Consider the following 24,340-nt stretch of genomic DNA (forward strand, 5'->3'; position numbering starts at 1 on the left):
GTATTTGATTTTATATTTATTATTCATTTACTTATTTTTTATATAATTAATTAATTGTAATTATAATTAATTAATTAATTAATTAATCATTAACTCATTTTATTTGTTAATTCATTTATTAAATAATTAATTTACTAATATTCTATTTAATATTATTTAATGTTCGATATTATATAACAGATAACATTTACATTCCCGACTCTCGATCACCATTTCGAAACGAGCGGCAGAACAGATGATGCTCAGCAATGCGTGCAATGCCTGCCTTCCCACCGTCTCGAATCTTATTTCGAGTCTTATCTTACCGAACCAACTTTTTCGAATCGATTATTTCGAAACGATATCATGCACTAATTATAGAAAACAAACTGTTTTTAACTGTAGTTTGTTGTTTATCTCTTTAGAACACCGCCTCATGTGTTTATGATTACCGTTCATTTAAATTTTAAACCTCGGTTACAATGATAATTTTATTTGAATTAAGTTATGTTATGCTACGTTGAGTTATGTTACATTATGTTACAGCACGTTGCATATAGGTTACGTATTTTTATAAAATGTTGAAAGGCAAATTCTGACGACGCATCTTTAGTTGTCTCACCGCATCTCTTCAATTTCTGTCGGCGTTAACGTCAGCGTCAAATTTTTGACCAAACTTTTTTTGATTAAAGTTCATAATACAAAAATTTCTTTAAGACACTGTAACTTCATTTTAGTTTCCACATATTTCAGTCATCGTCATCTTCAAAATTAATTACATTTCACTTCCGCTCATCATCTTCTTCTTTTTCTTCGACCACATCATCATTATCATCAAAAACAACATCATAGTCGCCATCATCCCCACAATCATCTCCATCATCTTTTTCTTCATCCCTTTCACCATCATTAGCAGCGTAAACATTATTATCATCATCACCACCATCATCATCATCGTCAACACCATCATCATCATCACTGTACAGAGAACATGTTCAGCGAATGAGAAATGCAAACTTTCACATCGTCAATCGTACTTTCCATGCAAATGTCCTCCAACCCTACCTGCCTGCTCATCATCGTCGTCGTCATCATTATCAACATCATCATCGTCATCATTATCATCATCATCGTCGTCGTCGTCATTATCAGCATCATCATCGACTTCGTTGAAAGGTCGACTTGCGGGTCACTGTCGAGAAAAAGTAGAGAACGACGTCATGTTTTGGTACCAGCCATGATGATGATGATGATGATGATGATGATGATGATGATGATGATGATGATGATGATGATGATAAGGATGATAATAATAATAATGATAAGGATGATGAAAACAAAAACAGGTCATAGCAATCGTTTTCCATTTAAAAATATAACAATAATAATAATAATATATGATTAAAATAATAATGATAATATTTACAAAAATAACAATTTTTGGCTTTTATATTTCAATAAACAAAATTTTCTTAAAAATTAATCAGTGCCTGTATTCACACCCATAAAATTTTGTTTGTTTGTTTGTGCAGTATAACGGCGTTTCAGCACAACTGGCTATCTTTACGCCCGTTGTTCCTTTTCTATAAATGCGTTTTGTTGTTTTAAAACTTTTGAGAAATTATTTTTAAATTCTATTAAAAATTTGTATTTCCTGAAGGAATGATTTTAGATTATTGATTTTATCTCTGGAAAAAATTTTTTCTACTTCTGAAGGGATGTCATGTCGTTTCCTACTATTATTGTGACTATTACATTTGGCCAAAATGTGATGGATGGTTAATTTTTCGTTACAAGAGTTGCATGTAGGCGAATTTGTTTTGTTGAGAATCCAGGAATGAGTCAAACTTGAATGGCCTATTTTTAATCTGTTGATGATTGTCTGAGGTTTACGTTTTAAACCTTTAAATTCATTTTTTTGGCTGAGAAATGGTGTGGATAATTTAAGAAAGTTTGATGTTTGGTTCCATTCAAGTTGCCATTTCTCCATTGAAACCTTTTTTGTCCAAAATCTTAAATCATTGTGTGGGATGGGAAGATTTGATATTGGAATATTGTAAGCTTGTGATGCCAGTTGATCGACTACCTCATTACCCTGAATTCCTATGTGACTGGGTATCCATATCAGAGTTATTTTCTTACCATTGTTATCATTAAAGTTATTATGTATCCTGTTTTGCGTTTGAATTATAAGGTTGTGTTGAGGTCTATATTGTTTAAGCGCCGTAACTGTTGATAATGAATCTGAGAATATCATGAAATTTTTACTATTGGATTTAGATATGAATTTTATTGCCATCTGAATGGCAATGATTTCTGCTGTGAAGATTGAAGCATGGTTTGGAAGATGTTGCATGATTTTGTTTATGCATTTTTGTTGTCTGTAGACCACTACTGCTGCTGTAGTTGATATTCCTTTTTTTGAGCCATCAGTATATATTTCAATTGAATTGGGATTCTCTTGAATTTTTTCTTTGAATAACATTTTTGCTAAGTTTTTGTCTTTTTCTATTTTTGCTATACTGGTATCAATATCTGCATGTAGCAACAGCCAGGGAGGAATCTTATAATCATTCTCTTTAACAATTTTTGTTTTTTCATGTTCATTGATGTATTCATTTATTCTTGTTAGAAAAGTTTTAATAGATTTGGATTTAATGTGACATATTTTTTTTGTCTGATTGGATAGATGAGATAGTGACACTGACTTTTGACAACGTTACGTGTCAGTAACATTGAAAGAAACACCAAACGAGCGAGATGTTTATTGCGACCGGATTGAGTCGTCTCACTGTTGAGTCCCTCCGCTTCAAAAAATCGTTTTAAGCGATATGTCGCCAAAATTAGTTCTACATCAGAAATTGAACTTGGGCCGCCAACGTGAAAGACTGGAGTCATAACCATTAGACAAAATGTGGAAAGGCTACAATGCGCTATTATTGGATTTATATTTTGACATTTAGGCTGTTGTTCTAGAAAAGTCATTAGTTCAACATTATGTGATGTTGTTTCATTTCCTTCTCTGAAAGCTTCTGCATGGTGTGATTGAGTAGCATTACGTTGCTTGCACGTGCAAGTTATTTGCAGTCAGAATGTCGAGAATGTAAATAAAGAGAAGAAGTATGAGTGATCCACGGGTGAATTTTTTGTCTTCTTTTTATTCTTTTTGAGTATTAAATAAAATTAAATAATAAGCTTGATACTTTATGTTATATATTTAACATATTTGACATGTATTTGAGCCAACGAGGGAGAAAAATATACTTGACTTAATAATCTTGACAGATAAGAATATGATGGAAGATGTGCAGGTCGGATAAAGATTTTGTTCCAGTGATCATAAAATAAGAAGGTTCAACGTAGCTGTAATACATGAAATTGAAGCTATAACACACAAAAGCAATTCAACTACTATAGAGCAGATAATGATAAAGCAAAAAGCAAAATCAAAGAGAAGAACCTAAGAAGCTGATTTGCAGGTCTTGGAGTACTGGATGAATGGAAACAGTTTTGTCATGCACGAATGGATTTGCAAAAGAAACAATAGAAACATACAAGGGAATTGTCAAAAAATGTTTCTATGTAAACAAAGACGTTCAAAAAGCCAGGAAAACCAAAAAGCATTGAAAAGAATCCAAAATGTAGGCAAAAGTGCTCAAAATTTACTAGGAATAAACGCTAGAAGACAATTTGAAGAAGCAAGAACAAAATATGTAAAAAAAAAGAAACCTGGAAAATAAAATAAAAAAAAAACGATTAATAACTACGAGGTTAAGCTGAATTAAGATAGATCTTGGTGATGGAAGAAACGAGCAATGAGAACATTTGTTTGGAGAAAGTGGTAGTTGCCATTTGATACTCCAAGCAACTATGTCGTAATGACCTGTTGAAGATGAGCTGAGTTGGAAGAACGGCAATATAATTTTATATCATCAGCGAAAAGCAAAATTGAAACCGTTTTTGAAAATATGCACTCAACAATGTTGTTTATGAAAATCAAAAATAAGGTTGGACCCAGGACACTACCGTGTAGAACACCAATAGTAACAGGTACAGAACCTGATAACTTACTCTGAATCCCGACTTGTAGTGAAGGTTGAAATACGAAGTCCGTCAACCAGAAAAGCAAATTTCCAGACATTCCGTAAGAATTTAATTTTCCAACTAGCTTTGAGTGCGACACAGAGTCAAAGCCTTTTGGAAATCTAGGTAGATGGCGTCGCAGCTTTCCTTTTTTTTGACAAATTGACATTCAGTCACTCTGAAATTTTAGTAAGTTTGAGCAGTTGGATCTGGCAGGTAAAAACCATGTTGAGAACTAGCGGTCAATTTATTTTCTGAAAGAAAAGATGAATTTGAATTACGTTAATGAATTTTTTCCTTCACTCTACAACTTGAACTGGTGAGAGAAATTGGTCTGTAGTTACTGGGGTAATTGGTAGGACCTTTTTATGGATAGGAGTAACAATTGCAGTTTTCCATTTAGTAAGCAATAGATTGCTTTTAAATGATAAATCGAAAATGTGACAAAGTGGAACTGCCAGAGTTGATGCACACATCTTGAGTATAATAGGGTATGCCATCTGGACCAGCTGATGTTGAATTTTTTATGTTTCGTAGAGTTAAAAACACTATTCGAGGTGTGAAACAGATATATTTTAGTAACCTTGTGGAAAGACGAGTTAGGGGATAGTTGTTGATGTTGTCGTTTGTAAACACAGAAACGTTAGTCGTTAAATGCATTAGCCATAACCAACGGGTCGTGTGTTAAAATATTGTTATCTATTTGTTATTAATATTAACGACATTGACTTTGGCATAATATCCAAAACATCAAAGTTTGCTGATGACGCGAAACTGTGCGCAAGGATCAACAATGTGGAAGATGAGAAAGTGTTAAAACAGGATTTGGCAAGATCGTGCAAGTGGTCTGGAGATTGGCAAATGTTTTTTAATATAGATAAATGTAAAGTTATGCAGATGGGAAGAAAAAACAAGGGCTTTCAATATCAATTGGGCAACCAGGAGCTATGATCAAGGGGGAAGAAAAAGACCTTAGAGTCATCAATCACGCAAGCTCAAAAACAAAGTGCAATCACAGCGGTAAAACCAAATCAATTACTTGGATTTATTAGAAGAACAGTGGTCAGCCGAAAGAAGTCGATAATTATAAATTTGTATAAAACTATAGTTCGCCCCCATCTTAAATACTGTGTTCTGATATGGGGTTCAAATTTGCAAAAAGATGAAGACATTCTGGAAAAGTTACAGCGGAAAGCAACAAAGACGATCAAAGGTCTTGGAAAACTTCATTACAAAGATAGATTGAGAAAGTGTGGACTGACTACTCTAGAGAGAGGAAGATGCAGAGGAGATATGATACAGACAAACAGGACTACGAGGTCATAGATACAAGTTTTTTTAAACAGCTCAGTTGTGAAAATCAAGCAAATATTTTTTAGCAGCAGAGTGGTAAACATCTGAATGAGCTGAATAACGAGACGGTTTCCGCTTAATCAACCAACAGTTTTAAGATCAAGCTTGAACAGCTAGCATATTTGAACAATTAATCGGCAGTGGTTCTCATACAGACACTAGTCTACTGAACCACTATAAACACTGTTATGTTATATTATGTTATAACAATTATGTTCAGTAGAAAACGTTAATTAGCTGATTGGAGATAAATTGGTTAGATAATTAGCTGGTTGGAAAGCTAGTACAGATGCATTGTTGTTAATGCACGCTAACCTGATTCGATTGCTCTCTGCCATCAAAACTCAAAAACCTTTCAAATCTTCTGCGTAATCTACAATGCATTTATACTTTAATGTGGTTTCACAAATGTTGTGCAATGGTGTACCAACAAAACCAGTACCACGAAGCAGCAAGGCGTTTTTAGTAACGTAAAAAATATTAATTATTTTAAACATGAGTGGCACAGCGGCGTGAGGAACTATAAACAGGCCTTTGGCAAATTCCTTATTTTCGCCCTTTATCTGAACTTTATATATTCTTGGCGTCTTCATACAAAAATCTGTTAGTTTACCTAGTATTGATAAACCCAAACCGAACCAAGCCAAAAATTCCGATTCGACTCGGTTTAGAGTTCTTAGTCGATTCGATTTTCAAACCTCAGTCTAAGTCGCGAATGACAGACGAAGCCGATATAGATGTTCAAAATATTGTTTTAAAAACTGAGGGTTATATATTTTTGCATTCTTTGCTTTGAAACCGTAACTGAATATGTTGTTGAAATATTTATCAAATTTTTATTTTCCAAAACTTGCGTGTTACTGGGTGTGTTGGAAATGTGTAGTTTGATGTAGTTAACCCACGATTCATTAAGTTTACGTTGAGGTGTTACTTAAAACAACTAATAAATTTCCCGCCATCCAAATATTTAAAATTTTGAGACAAACTATTTTTATTTATTTGCAAGTGGCATCTTTCTAAAATCTGACCAGATCCCGGCAACAAAAGACCAGCAGACACTCATAAACATCATACACCGTTTCGCCGCCCGTATTCTTTTCATTATCATACATATTTTTACTTACTTATTATATTCTAATTATTATCATGCTTATTATGTTCTTACTCTTACAAACAGTTACGAACTGAATGCCAGTCGCATGGAAATTTGATAACATTTTCTACATTTAACATAAGGGATAAATTAACGTATGTATTAAAAAAGTAACATAAAAGCTCCATTTTAAAAGTTGGTTTATAATTTGGGCACAAATTTCAAACAAAAATCATAAAATTATTTTATTTAACTTTCAAGTACTGATAATATAACAAACATATATAGGTACTATTCAAAAAATACTTATGGCCTCAATTTATAAAAATTTCAAGCACAAACATTTTCAGTTATAAAAAATATAAATTCGTGGTTCGGCGGAGTTTCCCGTTTAACCGCTAAAATCCGTTAAGTTAAACATACAAAGATGCTTTTAAAGTATACATTAATTTGGCAAAATAACGTAAAATAATCACACGCAGTAATAAGTTTACCTACTTGTTAGTAAATATCAAGCGTGCAATACTTTAGATGGGAGTGTTATTTGCGATAAAAACGTAACAAAGAAGCTTCTGAAATAAAAATGCATAATAATTCTTTGTTCTTAACGGGCAATTAGTCTAGCGTATTCCGTTGAATTATTGGAATCCACCAGCGATACACCTTCCCTTAACGCGTTTATATACAGAACAGCAATATGCACACGGATACTTTTTTAAAAACTTAATCTTAAAAATTCATTTGCATGATACACATATATAATTTGAATTTTCCGTACTATTGCAAAAACTTCGACTCCGATACCCAGATTACCAGAAGATACTCCCGAAAAATTTAGCTAGCCTAGACAAACGATATTTACTCAGCAAGTGAGCTCAAGTCTCTTGTGGGCTCATCTAAAAACTTACTTTCTTTTAAAATCATTATTATCAATTAAAATTACCTTGTGCTGTTGATGTTAGTTTTTAATCAGAGGTTGATAATATGGATGACATGAAAACATAAATAGTAATTGCGACTATTATATTTCGTCTACAAAATATCTAAGAAATATAAAGGTGATCCTCTAACAAAGGTTAAAAAAAGAATAAAGATATTATTCTCTCGTTTGCAGCAATCAACTCAGTGGTTAACAACACACAGCGTACAGCGAGGCACGATATTTTTATATTTTATAATCTTATTTTGTATTCTCTGAGGTCAGCCGTTGGTTCGAATAGACGAGTGTTTGGGCCCAGAAGAAATAAAACAATATATATAATAAGCAGATAATATAGAGGTCGCCATTTCTTTCTTGGCTTACATGAATACGCGCAAGACCACTGGATAGTGGATAGGCTGAGATTTTTTCCTTCAATGAAACCCGGTCACTGTACACCTTTAACTGTTACATTGCACCATCCTTATTGTTGAGAATGGTTGGCGATCTTTTATTCAGCAACCGCACAAGTGCGTCAATTTTCACAATAACTATGTTTTAACTTAGAAAAAGTAATCAAATATAATAACTGCTCATCTTGACCTTGACTGCTCATCAATGGCTCCGCTGAACCCGCTACTGCATATACTGGTAACTCAGCCACAAAAAACCAAATTAAATTAGCACATAGAGGCTAATATATGGAGACTAAATTAAGAAATATTTGTACTGCTCCTCGTTTTCACGCAAAAATTTATTATATAATAATTATTAAATAAATAACAATTAAACATAAATTTTCACAGCAAAAAATAAATACAAAACATACACTCGCACACCATCCTCACAATCGTATATGCATCTTGGTAGCATTCGAACAACACAAGCACGTTCGCCTACAAGCACGCAAAGCACACACCGGCACGGCGATATACCTTCGCTCTTTTTACTATAAAACAATCCGGAATTTCTCAATTCCATATATATATATATATATATATATATATATATATTAATTGGATTAAGACTGTCAGAAATGCAATTATTGATGAAAATCACAGCACGTTCGGCGTTAGTAAACTTCCAATTTAACTTTTCGATTTTTCTAACGGTTGATCGTAAATTATTTTCAAGTTTTTTTAGTTCTAAACCAAAATTTTTGTTAATAAAAAAAAACTTTGGTTTTGAACCGAACCGAATTGTTGGCAGTAAAAAATTATAAAGATTACGGCGTTTTCGTGACGTTAACTCTAAGAAAACGCAGTGATCTTTATAAATAATTGTATTTATGAATTTATGATAGTCTAAGCCCAATATATATATATATATATAAATATATATATATATATGAAAACACGCACAGGACATATATATATATATATATATATATATATATAAACGTACATACAAGTCGTGTTTGATATCTATAAGTTGTGAACACGGGGTCAAAAAAAAAACAAAAACAATTTTTTGAAATCATGCAACCATCCTTGAGATAATGATGATGTAAACAAAATATGCAAATCAGCATTTAAATTGAAAATGAAAAGACGAACACAGTCAAGTATCTGAGGTGATAATAATGTTCCTCGTACCGTTAGTGCAGTCGTCTTCTTTATTAATTACGTTCTTACCATTAACGTTAGAACAAATAGATGGAAATTCTCGAACTGTTTCCAGATGTGATCGGAAATCAAAAACTATACTCTTGTTCCCAGTCATAATTTTGTCATCTGAATTTAAAATATTATTGTCATCGCTGATCAAGCTGTGAGTGTGGTCGCTGTTTTGAACTACTTTGTTGTTGTTGTTATTGTGCAACTGTTTTATGCATGCGGAACTTATTAATGATTTCAATTTATCTTTGAACTGAGTTATTTTTGCCGGTGAACTAGTGTTGAAGCTGTTGACCTTATTATAACCAGCTGATGCAGCATTTGTAGTTTTGGTGGTGGATGTTATTTCACATGCACTGACATCGTCTAATTCGTTATTGCTCCATTGAGTCTTCACTGCAAGCTCATTTGAATAGTCACCCACATTGCCTACCTCACAGACATCACTAATATTTTTTTGCTTTTGCAGTTGGTGGCGGTGGGTAAAACTTTCCAACAAACTCAACTGTTTCAATTCTTTGTTACCTTGTTTAACATGTGTTAATTTATTTGTCGCTATTGCAATTTTTGATAAATGAATGTTGTGATGCAGTGGTACCTTATTCTGATTAACTGAATTTGATCTAGAACTTAATGGCTGCAAAGTTGATGAACGTGTGCTTTGACAAATATTCAAATCATTGTCATTATTATTATTATTATTATAATTGTTGCAGTGGTTCTGTGAATTTTTATCACAACTCTTATTTTTATCATTTCGGTTCTGTAAGTTGATAAGTTGGTTATGTTTCCTGACCAAGAACAAATATTTCTGTTTGAGCACTTTCATCCCTTTCAAGTGACTTCCACCTGGCATTTGGTTATCAAAATCATCACCACCACCCTCACCATCATCCTTATCACCACCATCATCATCAAATCACTGCTAACATCTTCATCACCTCTAACTTCAAATCACAACCACCAATATATTATATTATATACATTTATTTATTATCTATCAGTGATCCAAAGTTATTATTAACCTGTACGATCACCATTATCATCATCATCACTAAAAACATCCAAACACCATCATCAGCACCATTACCAACGCCACCATCAGATCATCACCCTCACCACCATCATGATCCCTTAGCATCAATGAAGCAAAAACAAACCTTTGCAGGACACTTCGTTGATCTTCTGCTTCAAGCACTCGATGAGGTGTTCAAGATTCTCAACTGTCCTGCTGCTCTCTCCGAAACCATCAACAGAACCGACGCAGCAGCCTTTCTCTCCTTCCATAACATCAGATCCCTTTCCGGCATGTTGTGTTTCAGCGGCTGGTTCGATAGGATGGAAAAAAACAAATAAACGAATGACATCTAATTTAATGCAAATTATAATGTCTATATATTTTGTTGCAACTGCTTACGCTAAAATAACATGTTTAATTAAAAGGAATGATTAACATGCATTTGCGCAAACAAATGACAAGTGCTATACAATACATGATGTTCACTAGATGTATTTCTCTCTACACACGCGCACACACACACGCACACACACACAACACAACACAACACAAAAAAGTATAAACAAACTAACATAAAGAGGAAGAACATTTGAACAAGTGTGATGAAGCCAACGAATCTGTAAAGAGTTGTTCCTGCAACTTTTCAGCTTCTAAGAAAATACTGATACTCTGTAAATCAAAATAAATTATCATAAAATAGAAATTTAACAAAATACATCAGCTCATCATATTATCTCGACAATTATTACAAGAAGTATTATCATCCAGCAGAATTCTTTCTCATCATTCATTATCACCATGACTATCTTTAGCCACAGATAAATCAATGCAACCGGAAATATGATTATGATTAGGCTTAATCGTCTTTTTAATGATTCTCATAGTTACAGAGAGGGCACATGATAAGCAGAGGCCAGTTAAGTCGGAGATCCGTCCAAGAGTGAGAAGTCCCTACAGGTTTCTGAAAGCTTACAACGATCACGCCTAACCATCTATCAACCATAATTATAACACGACTCTCGTTACAAACGTAAGAACAAATTTGAACGCAGACACTGCATCAGCAGGACTCGATGTTTTAAACATCATGTCGCCGTGCACTGTATTTACATCTGAAAACACGGATGAAAGCCATTTTTTCATGGTCGTGATCCATAATGCCTTTAGACACAATACAATATCAATCACTCACCGCTTCAGACACTCTTTAATGTTCATAGAAAATAATTTGAGCTACTAATTAATTCACGTAATACACATTGAAAAACAAAATAAATAAATAAATAGTTGCTGAAATATATTTAAAAACCTAATACTTGTCAAGCTTAATGCTTTTTAATATTGGTGCAAATCATCCTCTATAGAATCAGATTTAAAAAATAGGGACAGGTATAAAATTGAATGAGAGAATAAACTCACAGCTTGCTTCAACTTGAGAGCAGCCTGGTAGTAGACTGTTGTTTTGGCATTGTAAAGAGTGCAATTGTCGATGATCAGATCAAAATCTTTCTGGAAGTCGCGAAGGTGGAAATATTGCTGACTCTGTATTTTCTTCTTCATCGTACTGAAGTCCATGGGACAAGATACAATATCCAAATAATCAGGCACCTAAAGGTTTGTTTGTTTGTGAAACAGCCTATTTTTGTTGATTTAATGAAGTGATTGATGCTAACTGAACATCACAATATTAATTGTCTCTTCATACACTAGTTAATGTTTATGAAAAAATAATAAACACAATTAATTAACGTATTATGTGCTACGATTTGATCACGATAATAACGATCAAAGTTAGGTAATGATCAGCATGGTGACAACTCGCAAATAATATAAAAATGACAGCAGCCAAACATTATATGAAGCAAGATGTTTGAGAGCCACGTTATAAAATGTGGCACTGAACACTAAAGTCTGAAACTCCAATGAGGAGCGAGAGAGAATTTATAGAATGTACTGCACATACATGTAGAAAAGTAATCCGTTTTTATAAAGATTGACGTCCACAAAGTCACTATGAGAAGGTGTTCACTGTTCAGAGTTACAAAGCTTGGTAAAAGAAGAATTACTGCCTAATCATTAACTAAAACGACTGAAAGTGCAGAATTTTTCAAACTACACTCATAACAACTGCAATCTAATAACTAGCGTCAGCATCACCAACGATAAGAGCATTTTAATATCACATAGCTGAACTTACTTCTTTGACGTCGACAGGCTTGTGGAAGAACGAGCGGTGATCCTTACCTTGCAGCTGCTTCAAAGTGCTTAGAAGCAGCTCTCCAAGAGGATGTAGTGCAACAAATAATTTCTGCTGCTCTTCAATCTTTAAATAGATTTACAACACTTCATCCATATTTTTAATCAAACATGCAAAAATTATATATATGTGTGTGTGTGTATGTATATATATGTATTTTTGTGTGTGTGTGTGTAGTGTGTGTGTGTGTGTGTAATAACTTATATTAACAAGATAGTTTTGTAAATATGGGTGTATGTAATAGCTTATATTAACAAGATAGTTTTATAAATATTTTGGCGACAATTAAAGAAAATTAATCCAAATTGACAGCTGAGAAAAATCACGTTAAAGGTCCTATCACAAAATGAATGAAAAAAAAGAAGCAGGTTTGTTTTGCTTCTTAATGTCATCCCCATCAAACTCAAAATAATAAAAATATGGCCATAATTAAAGCCATCAGTTGTTATACAAATGAAATTTTGATTCAGGAGGAGGTGAGGCTGCATCAGAAACTCAGACAGTAGAAAACTGGCAAAACTGGTCGTTTCAGACACTGGGTCATAATAGAAGTAGTTCGTTACCAAGTTATCACATAATTTTAATCTGGTCAAGCTGTTTTTCAACTGCAGATGATGTTGCATTCTAAATTTAACATTTAATTTGAGATTATTTTCAATTTTCCAGTTGAGTTATATTCTAAAAAAAGTGAAATACCTGACAATTAATTTAATCAAGCGGTTTTTTACCACAGAAATTTGATCGTTTATGGAGACACCAGAAAGTAAAAAACTTCGTTCACAATTTGTGGACTGACCCTCGACATCATCGTCTAAATTTGGTCGACAATATAGTACTAAAGATCAACAAGTTGCTCTATTACGTTTGAGATACCTTTTATGAAGTGCACACTTGGACAAAGTCAGGCCTGAAAATAGTTCCTGATGAAAACAAATTTGATCATCGCCTTCCTAATATTAAAAGCGGTCATTCTAATGAATAATGACGTCAATGATATGCAGATTCATTCTCCTCGGGTGCCAACAAACACGTTGCAAAAACTGCTAAACAGCAAGTTAAAAGAAGAATTCCTAGGACAAATAAATCTCTGAAAATTGATAACAAATTCCAATTTGAAATCTATCTTATGTGAACGCTCCAGATGACAAACAGTGGCCTAAGTTAAAATATCAAGCTAATTATTATCTGTAACTTTTAAATTTAATTTAATAAAAAAATCAGATTTAATAATATTCTTTAAACTGGATATAACTTTTTTTTAAATTTCAATCTATAAAAAAACATTAAAATAAATATCTTAAAATATCTTCCATATTGCATCTTCAGCATCTCCCTTCTTTAACCAATTGTTAACAAATTTTCAAAGGCGTGCATTTCATTCCTAACCCTCTTCCCAACCATTCTGACATCATTGAGACTCCTGCGAGCTCAGCCACCACCACCATCCTTGCAACCTTCAACACCCTCAACAAGTCTTTATAAACTTCTCTTTTTTGAGAATCTGTTGATGTTCTCGCCATTATTATCTTTATTACAATTGTCATTTGAATGAAGACTTTGCTGCAAATTAACGTTATTCAACTGCACCATCATACTCTTTTTGATCTAATCAGATTTTGCAGGTGAATTGCCATTAGATGAGCATGTGGAGTTAAAATGGTTGCATTCACTACTATCGTCTTTGTTGTCGCTACTACATCTTTTATCATTTTTCTTCTTAGCCATGTTCTCACTACTTTTATTCTTGTCACTATTAATTCGTGTGACATGAACGTCAAATTTTGGGTTCCCGCCGGACCGATCTGAGAGCTTAGAATCATCAGCAGAAATGGAACTGTCATTTGCCTTTCTCTTTTTCACAGATTTGAAAAATGTGTAATCAACTAAATAAGATGACAAGCGCCGATGTCGTTTTGACCTTTTCATTCCAGCAGCTTCGTCACTAACATTTTCACAATCTTCTGATGACAGAGTTTTTTCAAACGGCATCAACGAATCTGCATAATACTGCAACCTGCTGGATGAGTTGACCCTTGGTTGTTGACTGTTGTTGTTGCTGATGATGTTGTTGTTGCTACTTGGACTTTGCTTCTTTAAAATGTTGTTGCTGTTGGTTGTGTGGTTAGCAGGAAGAGGAACAAGGTTGATCTTGTTGGGTTCATTTAGTTTTGAAGATGGCAGTTTTTCTAATTTGTGATGAGATGGTGGTCGGCCTCTTTTTTTTCCGGGAACAATGTTAGTGGTATTTGAATTTTCGGTTTTGAAGGGATCAATAGCTGCATGTATTTTGTGACTCTTGCCTTTCAGACATACATTAACAGGTTTGTTATCCTGCTTGCCAGGATGTTGTACAAAGAGCTTTTCAATGTCCTCCTCCTCTTCTCCATCTTCATCGGCCTCATCATCATCATCAACAACAACATTACCAACCAGAGTTTCATTTATTTTCTAGAATAATTACATTAATTAAATCTAAATAATTTTTGAATAAAGAATAAAACAAATTAAAAACGAGCAAAAGGTTTTAAAATCAGTATAAAAAAAAAACAAAAATATTTAGCAAACAACAAATGACCTTGCTGAAACTTCTCTTATATGGGTGAGAGCCATTCTCCTCATTGTCCTCATTTCGACTCAATTTTTTCGATACATTTGTGGCATTAGCACTTTCCTCACTCTTTAAATAAACAATAATACATTTATTCAATTTTATTTGCATTACAAGGTAACATTTTGCTTTTAACGTAACTCTTAAAATTATTTATTTATATATTACTATGTTTCATTTGGCCTGTTTTAAATCGCAACACGTAACATTTTAAGTACTATTTAATCTAATTTTATTTTATTTTGTTTACATTTATGGCAATATTTGTATCTCACACAAGGCTCTGAAGATGGTGTTTACACCGAATCAACGTTGTTAGCCAAATTATGTCACTTGTTCTCAATAAATACGATTTAGAACAATTCCACATTGTTGAGTGTATTTTCCAAAAGTTAATCAATGCTAAGTGGGCAAAAATATTTAATAAAATTTGCATATACATATATATATATATATATATATGTATATTTTTACAATATTCTATAAATTCTACCGAATGTTTGGCGTTAATATGTTTGTAGTTCGTTATATACTACTACAAACGAACTGTAAACATATTAATGCCAAACATTCAGTAGAATTTATAGAATATTGTAAAAATTATGGTCTATTACCAACATATAAGTATATATATATAATAAATATACATAATTTTTCTTACAAAAAAATGCTCACAGATATCATCTATTAAAATTTTTCTAAATTTTGGGCAGCAAGATGGTGTAGCAGTAAGGTGCCTGGCACTGCTTTTGCAGTGACCGGATTCGACTGCTATCACACGTGCTAGTTGTTGATGTCCCTGAGGAATATTGAAGAGAGGATTGTAATAAATGATAAATGAACAATATTTTAAAAGAATTGCAAGATAAGATATTAAGAAGTTTCAAATTGGGATGGGAGACAAGATAGATGAAATTAAACATGGTCTGATAGAGTTTCAGAAAAATGTGCAAGAAAATGCTAGAAAAATGACGAATGATGATGGTAGCCTTTCCAGAAAGATTGAAAATATTGCAAAAAACAATGTAGAAAAAATAATTAAGGATAACTTTCAATCTTTTAAAGTTAATCTAACAGGATCATGGGTCGATATAGTTAGAGAGGAAGTTAATAAGAATACTGAACAGTTTGGCACCAAAGTAAAAGATGTTAAGAATAATTTGGAACAAGCCTTTTGTGGTAGTATGTTAGCAATAAAAAAAGAGGTTGTGTCAGCTAAGGATAGGATATAGGCTTTGAAAGATGCTATGGATAGGAAAAATAATATTTGGCTATGGGTTGGCATGTAAGTGTGGAGATGCTTGAGACGTGTGGGTGTGTGTCTGTGTATTACTTTTATTATTATTTGAACAATTCATGCTTTCATTTAATTAACTAATTTTTTGGGATTTGGGATTATGGGTTGTACACCTGCATTCATTAAATTTTTTCCTGTTATGTTATGTTAAGCAAGAAAATTGTTGTTTCCAAATTTGTGGCCCTGGGTATTGGGGATAGTTTGGTAGAAAGCTTTTGAATGGGTTCAAGCAAGAAAATAAGGATGAAGTCACAAAAATTCAACACTAACTGTGCCAATATTGATACTTACTTCTTTGGTTTGAAATTAAATGTTTAAAATTCAATGTTAAAAAAAATTTGATTATATTGGAAGTAGAACTGAATTACACTGGCAGATCAAATAAAATACAGTTGAGTTTTGTTCACATTAAAACCAATAATTAACATCAAATGAAAGTAAACAAGTTATAAGAACTCACTTGGCAAGGCAAAAGTTTTGGAGCCAAATTTAGTAGTAAACCTCTTATCAACGGGACGCCATTTCTCGAAAGTCTCTTGAGCAGCCAATAATTTTTAACTTTTTGCATCATGTTTTTGTTATAAGCCCGACCTCCATCTGTTTCTTCACTTCCATCATGTGGGATGTCCAATTGATCAAATATCATCTTAAGGCTTTCAAATAACAAAATAGATGAATTTTATGGAGATACAATTCTAGACAATACAAAAAAATATCTAAGTATAATTTATTGAAATTTTATGATAAAATTAGGAAGCATTTGAAACTCTCACCAGCTGTTTGGCATTGTAGGATACGACAAAACCTGAACAACCCTTTTCATTTTCAGCATAACAGCTTTCGTCATTTCAGATCTTTTTCTCATCACCATTTCTGTTTTAGCTTTACTCATAGGTTCATACTCGTCATCATTATCAGCAATATCAACACCATCAACTTCACTGTCGTCTTCCTCATCATTATCATGACCATCAAGCTTGAGCATGGGCTTATGTATATCACAGTATGCAGATTTTTTCACATTACCAATTGAGTGATTAGATAGAAAAATACCAGAAAAAGTGGAGGAGCCAGATCTTGACCTCATTTTGAGATGGAGACCTGCATAGAGAGCACAAGAAACATGAAAAGCAGTGTAACAGTTGGGTCGATGGCACTGAATGCAAGCACCAACACGCCTCCTTCTGCAAAGAAAGCACATGAGACGCCATCTTGCGGGTGGAATCGTATCCAGTCCATCGATAGGTTCTAGAAAAACAGGATTTGCAAAGTGGACTTCAGGAACCCAAGCTGCACATAGAATGTGAGCCCACCGACCATCCACTGTTTGTTTCAGTACTCCACCTGGACTGGGACATAGACAGCATTGCAGCTGAAAAGCCAGAAAAATTTAGTAACATTTCAATGAACAATCTAAACAATAATCATATATAATATAATCATAATGAAATACTAATGGAAAAAAAAAGAATAAAATATAAGACATGATTAAATGAAGAATTAATCACCTCTTTTGATGGCGAGTGCAGGCATCTCCGACATAACCAGACACCCTCAGGCACGTATGGAACTCCATAACACTCCTGGTGCACACCCATATCGCACATGTCGCAAAACAAAATTGTGTTGTTTGAAGTACATGAACCATCGTAACATATACTACATAAGGCATTGTCATCAACTGGCTTGTTACAAGTTGCATGCAACGAACTGGACATAAGGCTATTGTTGTGCTGTTGCAGCTTGGCTTCCCCTCTTGTTACAAAGTAACTAGCCTTTTCCAATTTATCTATCAGAGTTTCAAATTTTGTTTCATCTATTCTGCAGTGTGCTTCATTCATTTTCAACCATGTTCTATCCTAAAAAAATATGTACAGAAAGATTTTCGCACAGCAGTAACTACAGTCATCAAATATAATTTCAACAAACCAATGAACACTTTTAATAATTATATGCACACAACAGATTTTCTATTAAAAATAAATTAAATTATATCGGTACTTCTTCATCTAAGCAGTAGTCTGTATTTTCATTTTCTGATCCATTCAGTGGGCTTTTAAAAGTAATGTAATCTTTAAATGGCATTTGAAATTTGGAGTGAATTATAGGAGAATCATAATAATCTTTAATTAATCTGAAACTAGGAGTGGGAGTTGGCTTCTTGGGAGTTTCCTTGAGAATGGATTCCTCTACATGGCTGCCTTGTTCAACATAAGTTCTGTCACTACTTTTTAAAGAATAGTTGGTTGTTGCGTCCATGATTGAGCTATCACTTCTTTGAGAAACAGTTACCTTAGTATTAAAAAAAATTTATTTGAAAATTGACATTTGTTCAAATTATTAACAGATGAAATAGTAACAATTGGTTTGCATAATAACAATATACATCTTAATGCAAAAAATTATGGGTCAAATAAGAAAAATAATTATTTCTGTTCTTTTAAAAAAATTTTTAAAGTTTAAAAGGCACAGAATGAATGAAACATACTAAAAGTTTATCTGAATCCTTGATTTTATGCAACTTGTCATTAATTTTTACTTTGCATTTAATTTTTCCATGATCATGTTGTTCGCCATCGCTTTGTTGATATCTATCATTTATATCTTCTAAAGAAACATTTTCTATTGAGCTCACTGACTTGGGTGGAGTCATAGGACTTTTTGACTGTCTATGATGCCATCTGGCCGATGTTGTAGATCGTCCATCCCCTGTAGAACCGCTTTTATGGGTGTTGATAACATGAAAATGCATCCCTGAATATGTTTTGTAAACCTTTTCACAATCTTTGAAAGGACATTTATATGGTGGTTTTGTAGCCTTCAATTCATCAAAATAGGCCTCGTAGTCAAAATTTAAGACCATGTCAGTGTCTGTATGTGTATTGCTACTCAATTTGAAAAAACTTTGTAGATCCGGACACAAATAATATTATTAATAATAAAATGTTGTCAGTGGTATGATACTTGTACGCCTTGTACTCGGCGGTCACAGCGGCACCGGTCCTCAATTTTATTCTGGTTTTCTTTCTTAAGAAAGTACAGCACAGGCCACAGTGGTTCCCAAGAGAGATCAACAAGACAAAAATGACAATTATCTATATTTTATAGTATATCTATATACAGTCCAGTTTAATTCATAAGTCCTTAATAAAATAAACTGTATCTCTTCTGGCGGATTCAAATTAACGTTTGCAAATTAAACAAAAAGTTGAATAAAAAAAGTTGATGTTTGAATAGTATCGCCATTTTTAATCACGTGGTACATCCATGGGTACATCTTTGTTTTTAGATCTTTGTTTTGGTTTATTCGATTTACAAAACAACCGCACACATCATGTTTAGATAAAATATCACATATAGGAAATTCCTTGTTATCGTTACATATACCATGTGAAAGGCGGCCGTGGTAATTTTAGAATCTTTAATATTTTCGCCATCTTTTTTTGAAAACAAACATTTCGCAGATTTGTGACCAATATTAATTAACTCAATTATATAAATCGCTGAAAATTGCTTGGAGGATCAAAAATATTTATTAACGTACAAGTCGTCCCATGATCACTTACTCAATTACTTTTTTAATGCTGTCCGCAAAAGTGGTATGCATTGAATCTTATTTATTTTTTGTATCTTGCTGAATGCATTTGTTTTGTGTCTTTGTAATGATAATTTTAGGTGGCTGGAATAACAATTTGACAGCATGAAAATTCAGGTAATGTAGTCAACTTTGATGAGACCAATTTTGTGTTACCAGATGTAAATATTTTTTGAAAGCCTGATGTAAATATTAAATAGCAGGAATATATCTAAAGAGGCTTTTGATAAAATTGAAAAACAAGTTTTTTTTATTTTTACTTATTTTGGATTGTATGAAAGATAAAATTTATATAGAATGTGTTTACATTTTTAAAGTACAATTTCGGTTGAAACATTGAAAGAAAATGCTTTGGCATATATAGCCAGTTGGGTGGTGTCAAAAGTGTACTCCAACATTGACTGTGAAGTATGCATTGATAGACTCATCACTCAAACCAGAAATGAAAATTGTAGTTGTCATTTGCTATCAATTAAAGATATGGTGTTTATTGTTACTTCTTTGTTGGGATTATTAAAGTTAGCAAATGATCATAATATTCTTTTTATCTAATTGTAGATGCAATGATAAAATTTATATATAAAAACAATAAAATTTAATAAAATTGAAAATAGCTTTCTAATTTATATTTTCTATAATCTGTACATTGATGAAAAAATGTTAAAGATAATGGGAGCAGAAAAAAGAACTGTTGAGTTTAAAATATCTATTATAGGTTGGGTAGAAAATCAGAGGAGGCCAAACCAAGACCAGTTTTAGTACAACTAGCAAGTTTAACTACCAAGAATTTGTTGCTTGCAAACTGTTTTAAACTGAGAAACTCAACATGTTTTAGTAAAGTTATAATAAATCATGATTTATCTAAGGAAGACAGAATCAGTAATAAAAAAATTCTTGAAGAGAAAAAAAGTGAAATTGCTGCTAAAGAAGATATCACTAAGTGGATTTTCAGGTTAAAAGGCAAACCAGGAGACTTTCATGTGATTGCTTACAGAAGGCAAAATTTAGCATCATAAATAATTTAAGCTGTAACAACAACAATAATTTAAGTATAATTATGTCCAATGTGGATTCTTTAACTAACAAGTTTGAGGATTTAAAAATATTTTTGCAGAGCTTGGAGATTTCACCAGATTTGATAGTTTTGAATGAAGTAAATCCAAAAAACTTTAGAAATTGTAGAGTTTTATCTGAAATAAATATGAATGGTTACTCCATCATTTCCTCAGGTTTTGCTGAAGTCAACAAAAGAGGTTTGGTGTTGTACTATAAAAATTCAATAGTTGTTTCTGAGGTTGCCATGAAATCAGATTTCAAAGAACATATTTCTGTTAAACTTGTGATGTCCAAAAGTATTTTAAATATTGTTTTTATTTACAGAAGTCCAAAGTCTGATGAAAAAAACAATAAAAATTTGTTATCTTTGTTAATTGAGGGTCTTTCATTAAATGGTGACTTCCTAATGTTGGGTGATTTTAATTTTCCTGAAATTGATTGGGAGACATTTAGTTGCAGAGGAAGTGATGAAAAAATTGAAAATGAATTTTTGAGTATTCTGAAAGATAAATTCTTAATTCAACATATTAACTTTCCAACAAGATTCAGAGATGGACAGGCAGCAAACATCCTAGATCTGGTAATATCAGCTAAAGAGTTGGTCCGCGACATTATGCATCATCCACCTTTGGGTAATAGTGACCATTCTATTGTGGAATTCAAAGTAATAGGTTTCAGATGCCCACCTGAGAAATACAAGAAAAAGTATTATGATTCAGGAAATTATGAAAGTTTCAGAGAGCTTCTGTCACAAGAACTTGATAATCGAACAGGTCAGAATGAGGATAATGAAGAGTTCTGGAAATTTTTCAGAGCTAAATTGACTACATATACTCAACAGTTTGTTCCTGTTAGAAGTAATAACAACAATTATAAATTTAAAATGAGCAATGAGCTAAAAAATTTAATCAGGGAAAAGCGATTGATTTGGAGATCCATTTATAGATATGGCGATAACAGATTGGAAGCTTACCGTAAAACTAGAGAAAAAATAAAAAAAATAACCAGTGAATTGAAAAAACAATCTCAGGATAGAATTGCCAGAAATTATAAAAGTAATCCGAAATTATTTTGGAACTATGTAAAGAAAGTTACCAGACATGTTGAATCGATGAGTCCACTATCGGTGGGTGGTAGAATTGTTACGAATGCTGAAGAAAAAGCAGAAGCATTTGCAGATTTTTTTTCCTCGGTCTATGAAAAGGAGATAAACTTTTTCGACCAAAATTTTCAAGTAATTGATGGTACAATAATGGAAGACTTGAAGATAAATAAAGAAATGGTAGCAGACAAATTGAAGAGATTGAATACCGGCAAATCCGCGGGTCCAGATTTGATTCATCCAAGAATTCTGTGGGAAATGCGTGATGTGGTTACCACTCACTTGAGTCGTATTTTCCAATGTTCATTGGATGAGGGTATCGTTTTTCGTGATTGGAGGCAGAGTCATGTGATCCCGTTGCACAAGAAAGGTAGAAAAGATCTTGCTCAGAATTACCGTCCAATAGCATTGACGTCAATTTGTTGTAAGGTCCTGGAGGGGCTGATAAAGGACCATATTATGAAATACTTTATGGAAAATAATCTTTTTTCGAAGAGTCAGTATGGTTTCATTCCTGGACGCTCCGCGGTTTTGCAGCTGTTGAAATTTTTAGAGGCGGTGGTTGATGGAACAGATCATGGTTACGAAGTCAATGTAATCTACATGGATCTGGAAAAGGCGTTCGACAAAGTTTCACATAAACGTCTGTTGTTTAAGCTGGGGCGGTATGGGGTGAATGGTAAGATAGTAAAATGGATTGAGAATTATCTCAACAACAGAACATTTCAGGTGAAATTAGAGGATACATTATCTAAGTCAAGACCAGTCCTGAGTGGAGTTCCCCAGGGTGGAGTTTTGAGCCCTCTACTGTTTATTATCTATATCAATGATATTTCGTCAGTATGTGATAACATCTTGCTTTTTGCTGACGACTCAAAAATCTTTAGAGTGTTGAAAATAGAGGAAGACAAAAATAGTTTTTTGCAAGATATTAGAAAATTACTAACCTGGTTTGAGGAATGGAAATTGAAAATAAATACTGATAAATGCCAGCTACTAAGAATCGGTTCCCGCCAGCCGTGTACTTCATACACCATTGTGGATGATGATATTTCGAGGTTCAATCTTCCTGAGGTTGATGAGTTATCAGATCTTGGAATAGTTGTGGATAATAAAATGAGGTTCAGAAGCCATGTATTGAAAATAGTGCACAAAGCAAATTCAATGTTGGGTATTATTGCCAGAAACTTTAAGGGCCTTTCAAACGAGGCTTTTTTGTTGTTGTTCAAATCGTTGGTGAGATCGCATTTGGAATATGGAGTGCAAGTGTGGAATCCTTATAGAGTTGGACTAATAGACGAGGTGGAAAAGGTACAAAGAAGAGCAACTCGTTTGATAAAGTCTTGTAGAAATCTTTCATACGATGATCGACTGAGGAAACTGGGTTTGCCGTCTCTTGCCTTCAGACGACGAAGAGCCGATCTTATATTAGTTTATAGGATAATACACGAGGGTGTTTCGGCTGATATTGGACCTACTTTGTTTTTTTCTGGCAATGAGCGTACAAGAGGACATAACCTCAAATTAAAAGCCTCAATTTCTCATAAAGACTGTCATAAATTCTACTTCTCAAATAGAGTGGTGGAAGATTGGAATATGCTGCCCTCGGTTGCTGTTAATGCGGATTCTCTGCCTGTTTTGAAATCGACAATTGATGATTTTTTTGGTGATATAAAGTTTAATTGGCGAGCAAACTTTTAATTTAATTTATTGTAATTGTTTAATTCTAATTGATGTCTGTAGAAAATTTCTTTGATATTTTTATTTACAGTCATTTTTCGGTTGATAATTCGAATCGAATGATGGTTTAATTATGTTTTATTTAATTTTATTCCTTTAACCTTCGGACAATCATTTATTTTGCTTAGTTTTTTGAGTTTTGTTTTGTGATGGCAAGGGGCTTGCCCGTGCTATGAAATAATAATAATAATAATAAGCCTAAAATAAAAATGTTCACAAATGATATTTTGAATCATGGCCCACATATAATGAAAATGATGTATGGAATATATTGTCATTTGAATTATGTAATTGTTTTAATTGTAGAGCAATATTATAACTTACGACTTAATCATTACAATAGCACAATAAACGTTGAGTTGAGGAGATTGGAGAAAAGACAAAATTTATGTAAGTTAATATTATTTTCTGGATTATAACATTGCATAAATTATTTTTATTTTTTTGTTGATTTCCCTTATCCTTCATTACAATGGCAATTAAATATTATTTACTGGATTATGTGGGGAAGGTGGGGAGCGAGTGATAAGTAAAATAGACCCCTGTGGGGTATGTGATAGGAGAGTGAAGGCTAACTCGGTATTGTGTATAGGATGTCAGAAATGGGTGCATAAGAGATGTAGT

The 24,340-nt window shown here is 33.1% G+C and overlaps 4 protein-coding genes across 4 annotated transcripts; 1 reads left to right on the forward strand and 3 right to left on the reverse strand.

Annotated features, from left to right (window-relative positions):
- Window positions 1-509: 509 nt before the first annotated feature.
- HELRODRAFT_175776 (hypothetical protein) lies at window positions 510-2,964 on the reverse strand (the record flags this gene model as incomplete). Its single annotated transcript, XM_009023168.1, has 3 exons — window positions 510-617; window positions 1,976-2,223; window positions 2,688-2,964. The coding sequence occupies 3 exons, from the start codon at window positions 2,962-2,964 to the stop codon at window positions 510-512; spliced, it is 633 nt and encodes a 210-aa protein (XP_009021416.1).
- Window positions 2,965-11,396: 8,432 nt separating this feature from the next.
- On the reverse strand, window positions 11,397-12,336 carry HELRODRAFT_83117 (hypothetical protein; the record flags this gene model as incomplete). Its single annotated transcript, XM_009023169.1, has 2 exons — window positions 11,397-11,669; window positions 12,259-12,336. Coding segments are annotated over 2 exons (351 nt in total), but the record flags the coding sequence as incomplete, so codon positions are not given.
- Window positions 12,337-16,992: 4,656 nt separating this feature from the next.
- Window positions 16,993-19,086, reverse strand: HELRODRAFT_83056 (hypothetical protein; the record flags this gene model as incomplete). Its single annotated transcript, XM_009023170.1, has 4 exons — window positions 16,993-17,595; window positions 17,732-18,082; window positions 18,225-18,515; window positions 18,712-19,086. The coding sequence occupies 4 exons, from the start codon at window positions 19,084-19,086 to the stop codon at window positions 16,993-16,995; spliced, it is 1,620 nt and encodes a 539-aa protein (XP_009021418.1).
- Window positions 19,087-20,475: 1,389 nt separating this feature from the next.
- On the forward strand, window positions 20,476-24,135 carry HELRODRAFT_175779 (hypothetical protein; the record flags this gene model as incomplete). The annotated part of the gene is made up of 3 exons (XM_009023171.1): window positions 20,476-20,533; window positions 21,048-21,647; window positions 24,023-24,135. 3 exons carry the CDS (start codon window positions 20,476-20,478, stop codon window positions 24,133-24,135), a joined length of 771 nt encoding a protein of 256 aa, XP_009021419.1.
- Between the last annotated feature and the right edge of the window lie 205 nt (window positions 24,136-24,340).

Source organism: Helobdella robusta (assembly GCF_000326865.2).
Source record: "Helobdella robusta unplaced genomic scaffold HELROscaffold_35, whole genome shotgun sequence".
Lineage (NCBI taxonomy): Eukaryota > Metazoa > Annelida > Clitellata > Rhynchobdellida > Glossiphoniidae > Helobdella > Helobdella robusta.